This window comes from Drosophila miranda, chromosome 3, assembly GCF_003369915.1.
Source record: "Drosophila miranda strain MSH22 chromosome 3, D.miranda_PacBio2.1, whole genome shotgun sequence".
Classification (NCBI taxonomy): Eukaryota; Metazoa; Arthropoda; class Insecta; order Diptera; family Drosophilidae; genus Drosophila; species Drosophila miranda.
Genome location: NC_046676.1, coordinates 12,299,165 through 12,316,451, shown reverse-complemented (window position 1 = coordinate 12,316,451; position 17,287 = coordinate 12,299,165). Strand labels below are relative to the sequence as shown.

General features: G+C 48.1%; 2 protein-coding genes across 3 annotated transcripts; both read left to right on the top strand.

Annotated features, from left to right (window-relative positions):
- The first annotated feature begins 334 nt into the window (after positions 1–334).
- On the top strand, positions 335–9,922 carry LOC108158479 (maternal protein tudor). Its single transcript, XM_017290784.2, has 9 exons — positions 335–821; positions 1,074–1,475; positions 1,549–2,067; positions 2,128–2,955; positions 3,026–4,068; positions 4,130–4,965; positions 5,031–5,262; positions 5,323–5,522; positions 5,582–9,922. The coding sequence occupies exons 2-9, from the start codon at positions 1,098–1,100 to the stop codon at positions 9,094–9,096; spliced, it is 7,551 nt and encodes a 2,516-aa protein (XP_017146273.1). The 5' UTR covers positions 335–821; positions 1,074–1,097; the 3' UTR covers positions 9,097–9,922.
- A 687-nt stretch (positions 9,923–10,609) lies between these two features.
- On the top strand, positions 10,610–17,058 carry LOC117188122 (asporin). Of its 2 annotated transcripts, none has more exons than XM_033391470.1 (7): positions 10,610–10,909; positions 15,011–15,205; positions 15,487–15,630; positions 15,695–15,899; positions 15,963–16,148; positions 16,237–16,392; positions 16,461–17,058. In XM_033391470.1, exons 2-7 carry the CDS (start codon positions 15,014–15,016, stop codon positions 16,613–16,615), a joined length of 1,038 nt encoding a protein of 345 aa, XP_033247361.1. In that variant the 5' UTR covers positions 10,610–10,909; positions 15,011–15,013; the 3' UTR covers positions 16,616–17,058. The 2 variants fall into 2 exon arrangements, with proteins under 2 accessions (XP_033247361.1, XP_033247360.1); XM_033391469.1 differs by having other exon boundaries at positions 10,611–10,918.
- The last annotated feature ends 229 nt before the right edge of the window (positions 17,059–17,287 follow it).

The following is a 17,287-nucleotide window of genomic DNA, read 5'->3' as shown; positions in this document are numbered from 1 at the left end:
AATTGAACCGGCGGTATATTTACGGTATATCGGTATATAATGGTATATTTTGTAAATTTCATCAATCTATTAGATTTCATTTTCAACGGTATATAGAAATCCCATAAAAACAAGTATTTAGAATAGGTCAGTCAAGTGGAAAATAGATTCATTAATTGTATAAAACTATGTGCGCATAGCTGGGCGTTCTTTCTAGCTAGTAATATTCCACGGAATATCAAAAACGAGGAATATGTAAAATAGAAGTCAGTATATTTGCGGTGTATTTTCTAAATGAGACGGTATATTTTGGTATATTTCTGAGGGTTGGACGGTATATTTTAAATCCGCGGTCATGTGGCAACCCTGTCGGTCGTCGTTGTCGAGTGGAAAAGTTGGTTGATAATTTCTTTTTGATTTACTATTTCGCGTTGATTAATTGCTTTTTTCTAATGATATAACTACAACGAATCACACTAAACATAGTTTGCGCTTGCAGAGCAGGCATTTTACGAGGACTAAAAGAAATTCAAAAGACTGAAACCATTCAATCGCTGCAGCTGTACACATACGTGAACGGGTGTGCATCGCGATTTCTAATCACTCGCAAGAGACTTTCTTCCACACTAAGCAGCCAGAAGAGCGCCAGCGCCCGCGAACCGCAAAGCAACAGTAACCGCAGCCATACATATACGGAAAACTGTTAAACCCTAAACGCCGTCCAATTAAATAACCAGAGCAGCAGACTTGCTATATTAACTTCCAAAGAGAGAGAAGTGGCGGTCGGCATAGGGCAGGGCGTTATTTCATAGTTTCGCTTTGGACAACGACGACGACAAGACGTAAGTTTATTGTTAACAACAGTTTCTTTTTTTGCATATATTTGCCGAAAAATTGGCGACTCACACACACGCACAGCTGAACACATAGTTAGGTTTTAGAGCTGCCAAGCCGTGCCAAATTTGACATAACGGTGCATTCCCTTCATGTTTTCTATAAAAGCATACTTTTTGCAAACTTGTGACTGTGTGCAAACACACACATATTAAAAAATTGTTTAACTCAGCTGCATTTCTTGAAACTATCTTTTCAAGCGAACAAAACCAACAGAAGCCACAATGAACGGGCAGCCATTTTTTTGCGGAGGCCGCAGCTCGATATTGAACCTGCACATTACGCATCTCGATCACGTTGGCCCCTATCTGAAGGTCTATGGCCAGATCAATCGCGATGCTGCATTATTGATTACCAAACGCATTGAGAATGTGCTGCCTACATGCTTTGCCATCGAGCCCACATGGTCCATTGAGCGGGTGCAGGCCCTGCTCACCCCCGGCACAGTGTGCGTGTTGAAGCAGTCAAACGGGGCAGCTCCCGGGGACACGGAGTACATGCGAGTGCGTGTGTTGAGCGTCACTCCGGATGGAAACAATCGTATGCACGTCGAGATAGAGTATCTCGATTACGGTTTCAGACGAACTGTGAGCAGCCACGACGTGAGTACCACCGATCGACCAGAACCGCTCCGAGTATCAGCAGAATATCTAACGTGTGTTCTCTCTTTTCCAGTTAATGTTCCTTAAGCAGCCGAAGCTTCTTCTGAACATCCCCGTTCTCTGCTCACAGTACATTGTGCTCGGCATTTGCGCCGAATGGGACAGGAGTGACCTGGAAACTGTGCATCAATTGATTGTCAACCAGACCGTGCAGCTTACCAGCCATCCCACCCAGATCTGTGGCCAGTCCTTTGCCAGTGTGCGCTGGAAGGACTTCGATTTGACTGAGTTTCTGGTGCAACAGAAACAAATTGGGGCTCCGGTGGCCACTCAACTGATGCTCGATCACTGCAAGAAGCTGTGGAGGGATGCTCCACGGTCGCCAGTTACGGAGTACAACAACAACAACATAATAAGTTCGAGCAGTGCCTTTAAAACTCCCACGGATGTGGCACGTGAGCAGCTGGCTGCTCAGCGTTCTCTGTCCGCTCGCTTAGAGATGCAACGCGTCGTTTCCGCGACCCCCTTGAGTGTGCTGAATCCAGCCGCCGCTGACTACTCTCCCAAGCAGCAGCAACCTTTAGCAAATTTGGTAACGACTTAAAGATTATTCCCCCAATCTCCGATCTGAATATATTCACGACCTTTGCAGACAAATGTGATGGCGCCGCTTGGCCAGATGCCACCTCAATCCCTGGCCAATACTCAAAAGCCCAACTATGAGGCGACCCATTCCTTTAACGATTCGTATGTGCCCAAAGTCGACGCCAAACAGCAGGTCTATAATTATTATAATGTTCGTATGAACAAGCCGGCGCCCAAGGCCGTGATGCTGCAGCCGTTTATGCAGGCACAAAACCCGACAGGCAGCTACGCCCCGATGGCTTATGCACCGGCACGCTTCACACCACCACCGCCACAGGCGAGTGTACAGCGGCCATCAACACAGCAGCGCACCATTCCGGCCTTCAGGACCACCAGCCTGACACTGGGCCTGACCTATGATGTGCACGTAAGCTATGTGGAGAACGGACCGCATCTGTTCTGGGTGCAGCTGAAGAGCGCCGCCAAAGAGCTGGATGCCATGATGGAGCAGATTGAGCGGATGCGACTGCAGCCGTTACCCCAATCACCTGATGTGGGCTCTGCCTGCGTGGCACGCTTCTCTCAGGATGGCAATTTCTATCGTGCCTTGGTCAGCTCCATCAAGGAGCAGCGCTTCCGGGTTGTCTACGTGGACTACGGAAACTCGGAAGTGCTGCCATCGAAAGATGTCTACCAAATACCCACGGAGCTGCTGCAGATCAAGCCATTTGCCTACCGCTTTGCCCTGGCCGGAATCAAGGAGATCGAACCCATTGACGAGAGCATGAAGCAGATCTTCAAGAACTCGGCTCTGTATAAGGACTTCCAATTGACGGTGCAGCCGCCTGAGAGTGTGGGCTCGATGCAGACCTGTCATCTCTTAGACAGCTTTAGAGTGAGTCGGCGCGAATGAGTGTGCCATTTCAATGAACCACAACTAACGTTAAGGAGTTTCTCCATTTCAGGGCTGGAATATACTGGCAGAGCTGAAGCAGCAGAAGAGCTCGCTCCAGGAATACGAGAAGGCGGACCATCTGGTAAACGACGACGAGGTGGAAATCCGCTATATTGACTCGCCCAGCAAATTCTATGTGCAGAAGGTGGCCAACATCGCGCAGTTTCAAGTGCTGATGGATAATATGTTCACGTACTACAACATCAACCAGAAGGTACCCGACAAACTCACCCTGGGTGCCCCCTGCATCGTCAAATGCGATCAGGAGTGGTATCGTGCAGAGATCCTGCGTGTCGATGACTCTGTAATTGTGCGGCATGTGGACTTTGGCTACGAGCAGACGGTGAAGCGCCATCTGATCGGGCACATTGCCAAGGAGCATCTGAAGATGCCCCGCCAGGCTATCAAGTGCTGCCTGAAGGGCTTCGAGCAAAGCGAGCTGGGCCAGGATATAATCACCGTCCAGTTCGAAATGCTGGCCGAAGAGTCGAACATCCGACGTCGCACCTTCAATGTGCGCGTCTTTCGCATCGAGCCAGACGGCCTGAATGTTGTGAATCTTCTCGCCAAGAACTTGAACGTCATGAAGAAGCTGTACAAGCTGTCCATGCCCTTTGAGAAGTACCTTTCGCTGGAGAAGGGTCAATTCAATGGCAATACCACGCGGGCCGAGTCTGTGGTCTCCTCCGAATTGGACAAGGACCTAATTCTCAACTCCACCAGTATCGTGGAGAGCGAGGAACGCCAACAGCAGCAGCAGCAGAAACAGCCATTGCCACAACTACTGCAGCAGCAGCAGCAGCAGACAGTCCGAGGCAAGAGCTCCAGTGACTGGGACAAACGCAGCTCAACGTCGGCCAACTCGAAGGAAAGCAAGCATCCCCAGCAGCTGCAGAAAATCGAGCGTAACTTGGACTCAAACTTTGACAGCCAGAGCACAGGCAGCCACAACAGTGCCGGAAGTTCGCCACGCAAGGGCAGCCGACAGAACGGACGCAGTCAGACACAGTCGCCGCGGCTGCTGAATGGAAACTCAGAGGCAAATAAAAACAGGTGAGTAGGTGCTTGGTTTTCATGTCGTCGGCGCATTATTAATTCGGTGCGACTTTGGCAGACGCTTCAGCAACAGTCAGTCGCCGCGCAAGGAGCAACAGTCATCGCATCAGCAACGTAATCAGCCCAATCAGCGTTCACAGAATGCCCCCCAGGGCTTTGCACAGAATCCTCAAAGACAGAAATCCACTTTGGATGGCGGCAGCATCTCCTCCAAGCGCTCCAGCGGCATGGAGAGTGGCGCGAGTTCTGCCAGCGAATCGGCAGTGGCCGGCAAGTCTGAAAACTATGTGCTCCTGAACAGGGCATACTCCCTGCAGGACATGAAAACCACTGGAAAGGAGGCCGTCAGCTTGTCCTGGTGGGTATCGCCATTCCAGTTTTATGTTGTGACAAAGTCGGCGGCAGCCAAATACGACGGTCTGCTGCGCGAAATGAGACAATTCTATCGTCAAAAGTCACACCAGCCACTCCAGTTGAAGGTCGGCTCCACGGTGGTGGTGCGTCAGCGCAGAGACAATGCCATCCTCCGGGGCACGGTCACCGCTTGCAACCATATGATGCGCAAGTATCGTGTCTTCTGCGTGGACACGGGCAGCCTGATCACCGTCACCTCCGAGGATGTCTGGCAGCTGGAGCAGCGGTTCGCCAAAGCCCCCTGCCTGGTCCATCGCTGCAGTTTCCATAGCGTGGTGACCAACTACGATAACTTGTACATTGTGGATCGCATGGAGAAGTTTGTGCCGGTCAATGCCAGAGTCGAGTGCGAGTTCTTGTCCAAGCAGCAGATCAGCAACTCAAACACCAGCTGCTCCTACACCGTCAACATGTATGTCAATGGCTCTTCGCTGAGGGATACGCTGGTCAAGGAGAAGTTCCTCACCGAAGTGGCGCCAGGTAGGGACTACTTTTTCCCCGTCAAGTGCTACTGAACCTTCCTCTCCGATTCCTCTCTATTGCAGAGGTGCGTGTGAGTCTGCTGGCTGGTCAGCAGGTGCGCGGAAAGTTTACCTCCGTTCGGGATATGACCAACTTCAAGATACAGCTGGACTACTGCCACGATGTGAGTTTCCTCTGCAGTTACGATGATACCAAGTTCGTCAAGTCAAACCCCGATATGGCCAGGCGCTTCAGGGAGTACTACGAGGGCAAATCCTATGCCTTAAATGTGAAGCACGTCTGTGAGAACAATATGTAAATTGTGGCCAATCAATTGTCGAGTCAGGATCTAACCTATTCCATTCTTTTGTGCAGTATTCATCTGCGCCCCGTAATGCCGCTGTTCAAGGAAGACCGCAAATCCTTCGTCTGCAGCTATCCCGTGGTTCTCAGCAGCTTCAAGGCGCTAGTTGTCTACGCTGCCAAGCCATACCGCGTGTTTGTACAGCCCCTGGCCATCGAATCGGCTATGCAGACGCTGCTCGACGAAATGTACGAGTTTTACGAGGCCAAAGGCAAGTAATCCCCATAAAGAACTCGAACAAAAGCCCTCAACTTTGGCCCTTCTCTCTAGGTGACTCGCTAATCAAGTTCAATCAGGGGCAGATCTGTGCCGCCCGGGGATCGGATGGGAACTGGTATAGAGCACGCATTGTGGCCAACGATTTGAATGCGCCTCGCACTGAGGTGTTCTACGTTGATTACGGCAACACGGAGGAGCTGAATCGCCAGGATATCAAGGCATTGGACGACAGATTCTATGCGAACCCCAGTGGATTCGCTGTAGAGATCAATTTACCCCTGGGCCGACCGAGCAATGAGGCAAAACTAAAGAGCCGTCTTGCAGAGTTGCTGGAGGAGCAGGTGGTCACCATTCAGCCAATTGAGGTTCGCCGCAATCACCTCATTGGCAATGTCATCACGGGCGACAATCAGAACGTGTCGGAGCGGCTGAAGGCAGAACAACTTGTGGCCTCCCATCTGGATCTGGACTACATGCGCAAGCAGTTGGATAAGGGCAAGAGTCCCACCTACGAGTACATCGAAACCGTGGACCTGACCATGGACGATGAGGAGGACAAGCGCAGCAAGGAGAGCCGCAGCAAGTCAAGCTCGGCAAATGCCTCGCCAAAGGCCAAAAAGTCACAAAACGACAAAGAGCCAAGGAAGAAGGAGCCGTCTGCAGCCGTGCCTCCCGTTCCTGTGGCTCAAATTGTAGCAGTTGCAGTGGCAGAACCATCCAAGCCAAGCTCCCCGGAACCAGCTCCATCTACAAGCAGCGCAAAGGAGCCAGTCAATACGATCGTGCAGGCCGAGGAGCCGCCACAGCCGGCTGCACAGCCAGAGGAGGACCCCTACAAGAGTATGGAAACGGTTGTGCTCAGCCATTGCGACAATCCTGCCCACTTCTTTGTGCATCCCGTCGATCAGCTGGAGAAGCTGAATCGTATGCAGGAGAACCTGCAGATTGTGTCGCCCTCGCTGCCACCGCTGGAGAATGTCGTCGACGGAACCGATTGCGTTTCCCTCTACTCCGTCGATAAGTGCTGGTATCGCGCCAAGATCCTTGATGCCGAGCTAATGGTCCTGCGGTTCATAGATTTCGGTAACACGGATTGCGTCTCGGATACCGCGGACATAAAGCAGAGCATGTTTGGCCACATGGATCCTTTCTGCTTGCCCTGTGCCCTGCCCATTGCCCCCAAGAACACACATTGGGTGGATGCGGCGAATGGTATATTCAACGAGTCCTACTCCAAGATACTGCGCTACGAGTATCTCTCCCGGGGAGACCTCAAGACGATAAGCTATGTTCGGCTGTACATCGATGACGAGGACGTGGCCAAGAAGCTGATTGCCGACGGCTACGCCAAGCCCCTCGAGTATGTGGCCAGCGGCTGCACTTGCTACATCTCGCACGTGAACGCCATCCGTGACTTCTACATCCAGCTGGAGCGCGACTCGAAGGCCCTGGAGCTGATCGAGATGTATTTGCGCGACAATGCGAAGACCCTCGAGCCCCTGGAGCGCTTCGAGAAGGGAGCCATCGTTGCAGCTCTCTTCGAGGACGATGAGCTGTGGTATCGTGCCGAGCTGCTCAAGCAGCTGCCCGACTCCCGCTACGAAGTGCTGTTCATTGACTACGGCAACACCTCGACCACCACCAAGTGCCTGAAGGTCTCCGAGGAGATCGCCAAACTGCCCAGCCTCTCCAAGAAGTGTTCGCTGCAGCTGCCCTTGACGCACACTGCCTGGTCCCAGGAGGCTGAAGCCAAGTTTGCCGAGCTCACCGGCGAGGGGGAGCTGGTCTTCACTACGCAGCTGCTGAAGCCAGGCGCGGATCATGTCACCATCAATCTGATGCTCGACGAGGAGAACATCATTGACCGTCTGCTACCGCTGTGCCCGAAAAGGGAGCCAACCAGTATGGAATTCCTGGCAAGTTATAGTTCCGGTTCTGCTGCCACAACCAAAGCCACCATCACCCAAGTGAAAAGCGCTTCCCAAATATACCTGCAGTTGGCCGAGAAGCATGCCCTGGCAGATAGCATCTGCACAAAGCTCAACGCGGGCAAATTGCAGCCAAAGAAGGACAAGGGACACTTGGGCGAACTGTGCGTGGTTCAGTGTAAAGATGATAAGGAATTCTATCGCGGTCGAATCCTGGAACTGCTGGACAACAAGTATCGCGTCTTCCTAATCGACTTTGGCATGGTTATAGAGGTCGATGCGCTGTACGAGACGCCCGATGAGTTCATCACGATTCCGCCCCTGGCCGAGGTGTATAGCCTCGAGCCTTGCGCCGACTTTGAAAAGAACAAATCCTTGACCACAGAATCTCTGCACGATCTCTTGGAAAGCTGCGATGGTGTTGTGGTGGCAGAGATACTCGACAAGACAGCCAGTCCGCCTATTGTCCGGTTGACTATCAAAGACAAGAACGGAATGAACATTTTCGAGCAGCTGCAAAAGCTCGTGGAGGCGAAGCTGAAACGCATCCAGAAGGAGAACGAGAACTCCGAGTGCATCATCTCGCACGGCCACTCGCCCAGGAGCTTCTACGTTCAGTTGAAGAGAAACTCGCAGGTTCTGGATCTGGTTGTGAGGTCGTTGCAGGGCCTAGACAAAGTTAAACTGAAGAGTCTGGATGTTGCGGCGGAGACGGCGATGGCAGTGGCATACTCGGAGGAGGATACCTGCTATTATCGATGCTTGATCAAGTCCGTACTGAAAGAAGACGAATTTGTGGTGTTCCTCGTTGACTACGGCATTACTATGGCAGCCACGGAGGTCTTCCAACTTCCCCGGGAGCTGGTCGATGTGCCGCCGCTGGCCCTGCACTGCCAGCTGAGTGAGATACCTGAGGATGTGCCCGATCCCAAGCTGGAAGAGGCATTCGCCGCCCTGCTGGAGCAGCACTTTGGCGAGGTCTACGAGATAACCACACAGCCGAACGAGGACGATACAAAGCCCCATTTGGCCAAGCTGCGCATCAACTATAAGGACTTTGCCCAGGAGCTAACCAACACAGTGGCCGGGGTACAGAAACCGCTCCAGGTGGAGCTGCACAACTGCGTTGTCGTGCAGTACGATGATCCCACCTCCTTCTACGTGCAAATGGAGGTGGATGTGCCGGCCCTGGAGCAGATGACCGACAAGCTGCTCGACACAGAACAGGAGTTGCCCGCCTTCACCGACCTGAAAGTGGGAGCCGTGTGCGTGGCCCAGTTTCCCGAGGACGAGGTCTTCTATCGTGCCCAAATCGTCAAGGTCCTGGACGAGGGCAAGTGCGAGGTGCACTTCATCGACTTTGGCAACAACACGGTCACCGACAAGTTCCGCCAGCTGCCCGAGGAACTGGCAAAGCCGCCGCGCTACAGCAAGCACTGCGAGCTGGAGAGCGCCACCATTGCCAAGTGCAATGTGGCCGATCTGCAGAGCTTCATCGACACTCGCTTCTCCGAGACATTCCAGGTGGAGATTCTGGCCACCAAGGGCCAAGTCGCCGACAGCTGCACCCATGTCGTAAGGCTGTTCTACCAGAGCACCAGCATCAGCGAGAAGCTCCGTCTGCAGGAGTGTCAGTGAGCCCCAGTCGGACGTTGTCCGACTGTGCTAAAGCATCCGATCTAATGCAATGTATTAACTGATTTAGATGAACGAGTCCAACTTATTCAATTAGAGGGAGAGCTCACGATTTTGTTTAGCCAAGAAGCTTCATTGATTTTTCATGGAAAACCAAAATGAATGCTAATTTTGTTTCAAATATTTGAATATGAATCAACCAACAACACATAAAAAAGTTATCCAACAAAAAACGAAAGAAAACGAACAAAAAAAAAAACGAAAAAAACCCTCAGAAAACGTATAAAAACAAACGAAAAATGTTTAAAAAAACTGAAAAAAAAATTGAAATTTAGAAACAATTTGAACTAACGAAAGAATGTTAGCCGCATGGTGAATGCAGAACGATTTAATTTAAATTGCTCAACCTTGTGTAAACACATTTTACATTATCAACGAAAGGGGAATTGGAGTGGAGCAGGGAGAAGGATACTCCCCTGGGAATTATTTATTTTGTTTTCCTTTAAAAATCTATTTTAACCCCAAATTGTGGGACTTTACTTTATTCTTTACTCAATTAACCAACTGAAGAATCGCCTGATTTCATTTCCGAATATTGCTTTTGGATTATACTTTTCATCTATTAAAATGATAGCATCATGAAAATCGAAGACTAAAAAAATCTACTGGTAACCAGAGTAAACAAAAAAAAAAAAATACAAAACTAATGGAATGTGGGTTTATGTATTAAAACCTTTAATCACATGTCATATTTTTCTACCATTTCTTTTCCATGTTGTGAACAAACAAATATTAAAAGCAAGAAAATAAATCGCGATTGAAAGCAATAGTGTTGGTGCATTACCTGTGTATTTCTTACCTGCCCTGATCTCTCAGGTAGCAATTGGCGGTTTGGCAGGGAGGTTTGGTTCTAGTTCCAGATGGGATTTGTGGTTCCATGGAAATGCATTTGTGGAATATCAGTGCGTTTTTCACATGTCCCGATCATGCGGCCAAGACATCAGCCTGTCAGAGGGAGTCGCGCCTTGATAAGAACGGAATTATGGTAAGGTGTCTGTCTGCAACCATTTATGACATGGCTTAAGCTCTTATTTTCGTTATCATTCATCAAGATACCGAGTATCGTATATGAAATATGACTACTATGTATATATTTCCTGCTGGCCAACGTGGATGCTTCATTAAGAAAGGGGTCCCTCCTCCCGTTTTAGCGATGCGATTAGCGTTTTAATGCTAATTGGATGAGTGGCGGGCCAAAACCACAAATATGTACGTATCAACAGAATATACAACAATAATATCAGGCTGTCAAAGCCCCGAAAACATTTCAATCAGCGTTATCAGAAAACGCATTCAGAAGGAGAGAGAGAGACCGAGAGAGGGAGAGAGTGATCACTGCTCTCTTGAGTTTTCCCGTGCATTACGGTCTCTGTGTGCGTGCTTTATCAGAGTTTTCGCTGTGGCTCGTGTGCTCGTCCCGCCGTACTGTTCTCGGTTCTGTTCTCGGTTCTCTTCGCTGCGATCGTTTCAATTCCATGTCTGCGGTTGAATTGAACGGTTCCGGTTGACTCTGGTGCTCCGTAACGGTCGCTACGATATCTTTTTTTCCCACTCTCTTGTCACCAAGTAAATAATATCATATTTTGTGCTAATTGAAAATCATCACAAATTAAACGAAACGAAATCTGTGTACAAAAACTGATTATGTGTGGAAAGATACAGCAATGAGTGAACTGAAACAATGATCCTGCTCAAGGATAATCCTCGAACGCATTAAATGGGATTACTATACCTCAAAAATTGGATTACCTAAACTGTAAGAAAAGTAAGTAAGAACCGTATAGTACTTAGGTTCCTGTACATTTGTGTTGTGTTCCACTCGTAATGGAGGTCTGGCTACGGGTTATCATTTACTACTACAGCAACTACATAATAGTGTTCGGCTCTCGTAGATTGCACAACAGCTGCGCCAAGCACTTGGGGTACACTAGATTTTCTAATCAGGAAACTTAGCATTGACACAGCAACAGAGTAGACCCGGCTCTGCTTTTTCTGAGTTCCACGAAGAGAGTCCGTCTCCCAGGCAGCATAATGCCATAGAACCGCAGTTAAATTGGTTTCAATTAAGGGGAGAATAAGCAGATTACGCTGGGGAGACTGCAGACTCCACACAGAAAGAAATGCTCTAGAGAGAACCAAGAGTGCTGCTGTTTATACAGTCATTAACTCTCTATAGCACAAAGACCAAAAACACCTGCTTATCAACAAGGGGAATCTTTACAATCAGAGTTCTACAAACAGAAAGAGGTAGAATATCAGTTGATGAACCTGGTGCTTACAGACCGCCCTCTTATAAACAATAAATTGTAGAACAAAACTATGTAATCTGGCAATTAAACAATGTGTTCCAGGAACTACTTCCTATGAGCAAGGCAAGTCCAGTATCAACAAAAACTTGAGCCCATCTTCTACCTTCCCTTAAGGTAAGACGATCTTTGCCTTTAGAATCCGAAACCCCGCCCAAAGTGCCCTCGCAGTAGCCAGCTACTGGGAGAGTTACTGCCCTCCACTTGCATAGGGCTCCGCTCCACTCAACTTTCAATAGGCGATGGAACGGCATGGACTGTTTTGTTTCTGTTCGTATCGGTATTTTCCGTCTCGGGCGAATGTTGTCTTGATTGTATTTAATTGAAATAAATGAACAACGCTCTTTTTTATTGCTCCACCATTCTTGTGGCTGTTGTTTTTGTTGTTGGTGCCGTTTCAATTAAGTCTTATTTTTTGTTGTTCTTGGCATCGCTGTTATAATTTGGAAAGACCTTTACAGCCAAGTCAGCCGATAAGAGGAGCACGTCAAGTGCTCCGATAAGATTCACTTTTTATTCCGCCAGTACACTTATTACTCAATGCTCTTTCCGGAGAACGCAGGTGGTAACAGAGCAAGTTTGAGTACTCCGGACATGCCACACATTCGGATGATGTTTCATCACAGAATCAGGGAAAAGTCCAAACAGATAAATCTTTATCGCTGGCCTGAGAAATGAGAATAAATCTTCGCCCCTCCGGCACACACCTGTTGAGGGGAGGACGGCGGCGCCCTGCAGAGAGATATAGAAGCGTCTGAACAGAGATATAGATATGCCATATACATATGTATCATCGTGCGACGCCCACAATGTGTGACAGGGACTATCAGAAGAGCACATAAATCCATTCACAAATGTTTAGAATGTTATTAAAATATTTGAGACTAATTTCGAGTGTTTTCGTGCCTCCCATTTTTTAGGGAATTCTCGATTTCTTGTTGCCTTCGTTATTCCCATAATCGCTTGGGCATCGTGCTCTAAGCAGATAAATAATTTTCCCGGTTTCATATTTATCAAACGAGCATCGGGACAGGCTGCAATCCGTTGGCCGACAGTTGTCGGGAGGTGGAAGCTGTCTTGGACCGATCCGATCCGATACGTAACCCATTTCTGCCACCCCATTCGCATTTCCTATTGTTTGTCTGCTGTTTGTGGCAGCAGCCCCTTGATTGAGCCTAATATATAAATAAATATGGGAACAAATGCGGCCAAAGTGGAAAGCATAAATTCTGACCCACACCAAATACAACAATGCTAGCCGTAGCCGTAGCCGTAGGGCTAGGGATTCATTCAGATGCGTTGATTAAAGGGGGAGACCTCTTTTATGGCGTATGCCTGGAGTGAAGTGGATCTCCATTTGCTGCCCCTAGATCATCGTTGGCATTAGCCCTTTTTATGGCCAATTCCTTTGAATTTGAATTCGATTTCGAGCCCCCCACAAGAATGTGATATTAAAAACCGACACGGAAAAGTAAGGGCATAAAAGTTGTTGGATTTGAGTCCATCCCATTCCATCGCCTGTGCCATAAGTTTGCAGTTGGCTCCCACTGTTTATATCTGTATCTTCCTCTTGCCGCTGGTGCTGTTGTATCTTTTGGGGTTTCTTTCTGCTTAATTTTAATTTAAATATATGAAATATATTTATAGCCATTGTTGCGGTTGCTGTCAGTCCCAAAAAGTGTGGAAATAGCTTCAATATTTCTGTTCATATTTTCAGCTTCTTCTTTTTGGCGATTCGACGGGCTCTAATGACAGAGGTACCCCCCGCACTCGCACACTCGCGCACTGGGTGGGAAAAGTGTGCCTCCAAATGGCGGAGCAGCAGACTTTCGGTCAGCACTGCTCGGAGCCATATTGCTCTCAAGTGGAGCGCAAGAATTTTTGGTCAAAGGCCAACACCCAAGTCATCAAACGAAAAATGGGAAATTATGACTGTCTTGAACTATATGTGGCCCATGAATCATTGTTAAAGAGTGGTGAACACCCTTAGTATGACCCAACACAATCTAACTAACTTTAAAATTGATTGGCCTGCCTTTGTTTCCTTCTGTAAATGGCGAAAACACCCCGATCTTATCGGCCAGATGGAGCTTTGTTGGCTTACTTCTGCCACTTGGTGATTTGCCAATATAAATGGATGGATAACATGGTCATTCATCATTTATTGGCCTGAACAAAGTGAACTTCAAGTGAAGGCTTATGGCTTTTGCAAACGTTGACAGACCTTCGGTTTTCCATGTAATACTACTCCCAGCTCCAGCTGAAGCAGCGCAATTAGCCCGAATGTCACAAGGCGCCGCCTTCCGACCCTCGACAGCCTCAGCCCCAGCCTCAGTCTCTGCCTCAGTCCCTGCAAAATTACAATACTCAAGACATTGCTCATAAGGCTCGGATATCATTTCAAATTTTCACAAAGTAAATCACGCAACTGCAAGTGATACGGGGCCCGATGGATGGCTGGAGTTGGGGTCCGAAACGTGCGATTTTCCAAGTGCATTTCAATGGGGCGTGACAGAAACATCCACAATGGGCCGAATGCTCATTCCGAGTGGGCTTACATGCCCAGATCATATCATAGTTTAGCCATATATTTGGGCATACATCACGCTACGCCGATTCTGTTCTGGCCATTAATCAATTATTGTTTGCCACTTTTCCTTTTGGCAAATTAAAGGCAAGTGCCGCGGATCGGATGGTTGTGGTTGTTTTTGTGGCTGTGTGATGTTGTTTCCGACACATTATGGCCTGGGCATAAAAGCATTCTAATGGAATGTCTATATGATTTATGGTTACCCTTGTTCTGTTTGATGTTGAATTAAAAGATATAGACGCACGAATATACACTGTACACCCCCATGATAAGATACAAGAAAATAGACACCGCAGGCACGTTCCGAAGACTCTTCCAGCTCTGATGTATCTATCTATGGCCGTGTGAGTCAGTTCTAATTTCGAATTGGCTAACATGATTACAGTTTTCAGCTGTTTCCGCCGCCGAATGCGGAATCATCTTTTGTCCCAGCTGCAATCGAGCTTGAATGCAGGCCCCCAAAACGACACTGATTGCAGGCCTGGCCGTGGCGTATACGTAATATCCATATCACACATACGGCGGGAGACAGCAGCTGACCTACGCCTCAGATCTGTGCTTTGTTCTGCTGCTGTATCCACGTATCTGTGGGTGGGTGGCTTACATTTGTCAGGTGCGGGAGATGCGCTTGATTGAATGCTTTCAGTCCCCCAACCAAACGAAACTAATCCAAACCCAAAAGCAAACACCAACCCAGACCCAGACCCCCGGTACGGCAATGATCTTGTAATTTGTTAATTCGAAAATAAACGCTTTGACGCGCCCAAGTCCGATTGTATATTCGTTTTCGCATTGGGATGAATTTACTGTTTTAGTTTCAATCAAGAAAATAAACAAGTTAGCGCCGAGATCTATAAATGGAATGGGCCATAGGCAATGGTTCATGAGGGAGGCTAGGAAGTGACCTCTTTAATGGCTCCAGTTCCGATCGATCTATATACAAACGTTCTTCCTTTTGCAGAGCATGGAACTGCACTGGCTGCTGCCGCTGATCGTCTGCCTTTATAGTCTGAGGGCCCTGCCTCTGCCGGCTTCCGGATTCGTCATTCAGGATGAGCGGAAGTGCAAGTACGCGCGGATCGAGAAACTGCTGCGCATCCGCTGCTACGACATGGACCTCAAAGAGGTACCCCAGAACCTCAAGACCTCGGTGGAGGTGAGTAACAGTCTCTCGGGGGTCAATCGGACTACGATCCGTAACTTAATTCGTCATCGGCATCGACCTCGCTTCGGTACCCCGCCCATTTAGCCTCAATTGAGCTTAATTAAAGCATAAAGAAGTTGGGGCTGCGCAAACATAACTATATTATACAGATGCTTCTGCATATAGTATATGTATCCATGGGAACATCCCTAGCTCCCGTTCCATCTAGATTCCCATTCCGATTCCCATTCATAACTTTCGACTATGATTAAATGATTTGACAATTTGTGTAGGTTCTGGATCTATCGTACAATCGCATTAGGAAGCTGAAAAGTGGCTCGTTCCAGAGGTACACAGACATCAGGTTTCTGATGCTCTATGAGAATATGATCTTATCGGTGGAGCCGGGCACCTTCGAGCCGCTCACCTCGCTCCAGGTAACAACGCCATCCAATTAATCAGCGAAATGCCATTACCACCGATATCTCCTATTGATCTCAGGAAGTGGATCTCTCAAATAATGGACTCACTACGATTCCCATGGAGCTGTTCACACTGCCCAAGCTGAGAAATCTTTATATAGACAGCAACGAACTGACACATCTGGGTCTGGAGACGCTGCAGAAGCCCATCACTGCTCCCCTGGAGTATCTAAACGTGGCCAATTGTGAGCTGCAAGACCTCCCCGATCTGGGCGTACTGCCAAGTGAGTCAACCAGAGTCCCCCAATACAGCATACGAAATAGCAACCCAATTATTCTCTCTGCAGAACTTTGGCAGCTCAACGCCTCCATGAATCCTTTGACCAACTTCCAAATCGACGGCCTGGCCAACATGTGTCATCTGCGGGTCATAGATCTGGCCAAGACGCAGCTCAGTCCGTGCAGCTGCCAGCAAGTCACCAATCACATCATGATGCTCGGCGCCAATCCAAAGTTCGTCCCCGTTTGCATGGGTAAGGCGGTGCAGCTGCAGTCGCAGTCGCAGCTGCTAATTTTGGCACATGACCAACTTCTATTTCACATATTCATTTCCATTTTCAGAGGCTCTCAGCATAGACGCGTGTCCACTGCCCTACAATCGGACGATACACTCGGAGACATTCCGCAGTTGCCTGTCGACTGTGGACCTGGCCGTGTCGCGTAGCCTGTGGCTCTTTGCGGCCGGCTGCTTTGGCGGTGTCTGTTTTGTGCTACTGAGTGAGTAGATAGGGAAAGTCAATCGAGAGTGAATCTAATTCTAATGCCATCCTCTTGTTTCCGTACAGTTGTTATCTGGTGCGTGAGCAGGTGCCGCAAAAAACGGGCCAAGCGACGGATGAGCCAGGCCCAAAAGCGAAAGCCTTTCGTGATCTCGCCCAGAAATGCCACTAACCGTCAGCCGGAGGACGAGCCTCTTCACTGTGATACTGCCAGACCCTAGCACAATAGTTCATTAGTTAGTTAGCTAGTTTAAGTGGCCAGTTATTTATTACACCTAGCCTATAGGGTAGTTATAGGACCGTAGAAAACAGACTACTCATCGAATTGCCATGAAACGAAAAACCAAAAACCACCAAAACACACACATATCTAAGAAAAGTGCCTTGCTCAAATGCCACCAAAGTAGTTTTTAGATATTATTAATAACATAGAACATTTAAACTTTCAAAAGAAACGACTTTTTGTAACAAGCGATAAAACAAATTTGAATAACCAGGGCTGCAAAAGTATTTTTCTTAACGAACGTAGCGCCACCTGGCGTATTTTTGTTGCAACAAAACAGTGCTGGTAAATGCCGTTTGATTTATTTATTTAATTAACAATTAACTGCTAACTGAGGGTTAATATATTAACAATAAAGAGAAATATAGGAGGTTATAATAATTATTACATAGAACTCTAAAGGGTTCATGCTGAGGTAAGTATGACCTATATTAGGCTAAGCACAGTGAGCAGGTCTGAAAGGAACAGAAAAGTAAATCTGTCCCAGAACAATATTTACTCCAATAACAGATATACCAAGACGTACAGGGTTTTAGCGACATACGGGTCGTCAAAAATAAAGACTATTGAACACCAGACAGATTTAAACTTCATGTAATTGAAAGTGGAA

Excerpts from the sequence above, each read along its gene's own strand:
- LOC117188122 (XM_033391470.1), top strand. The coding sequence starts at position 15,014 with ATGGAACTGCACTGGCTGCTGCCGCTGATCGTCTGCCTTTATAGTCTG. Across the intron at positions 15,206-15,486 it reads ACCTCAAGACCTCGGTGGAG|GTTCTGGATCTATCGTACAA; the intron begins GTGAGTAACAGT and ends CAATTTGTGTAG. Across the intron at positions 16,393-16,460 it reads TGTCTGTTTTGTGCTACTGA|TTGTTATCTGGTGCGTGAGC; the intron begins GTGAGTAGATAG and ends GTTTCCGTACAG.
- LOC108158479 (XM_017290784.2), top strand. The coding sequence starts at position 1,098 with ATGAACGGGCAGCCATTTTTTTGCGGAGGCCGCAGCTCGATATTGAAC. Across the intron at positions 4,069-4,129 it reads TCAGAGGCAAATAAAAACAG|ACGCTTCAGCAACAGTCAGT; the intron begins GTGAGTAGGTGC and ends CGACTTTGGCAG. Across the intron at positions 4,966-5,030 it reads CCTCACCGAAGTGGCGCCAG|AGGTGCGTGTGAGTCTGCTG; the intron begins GTAGGGACTACT and ends TCTCTATTGCAG.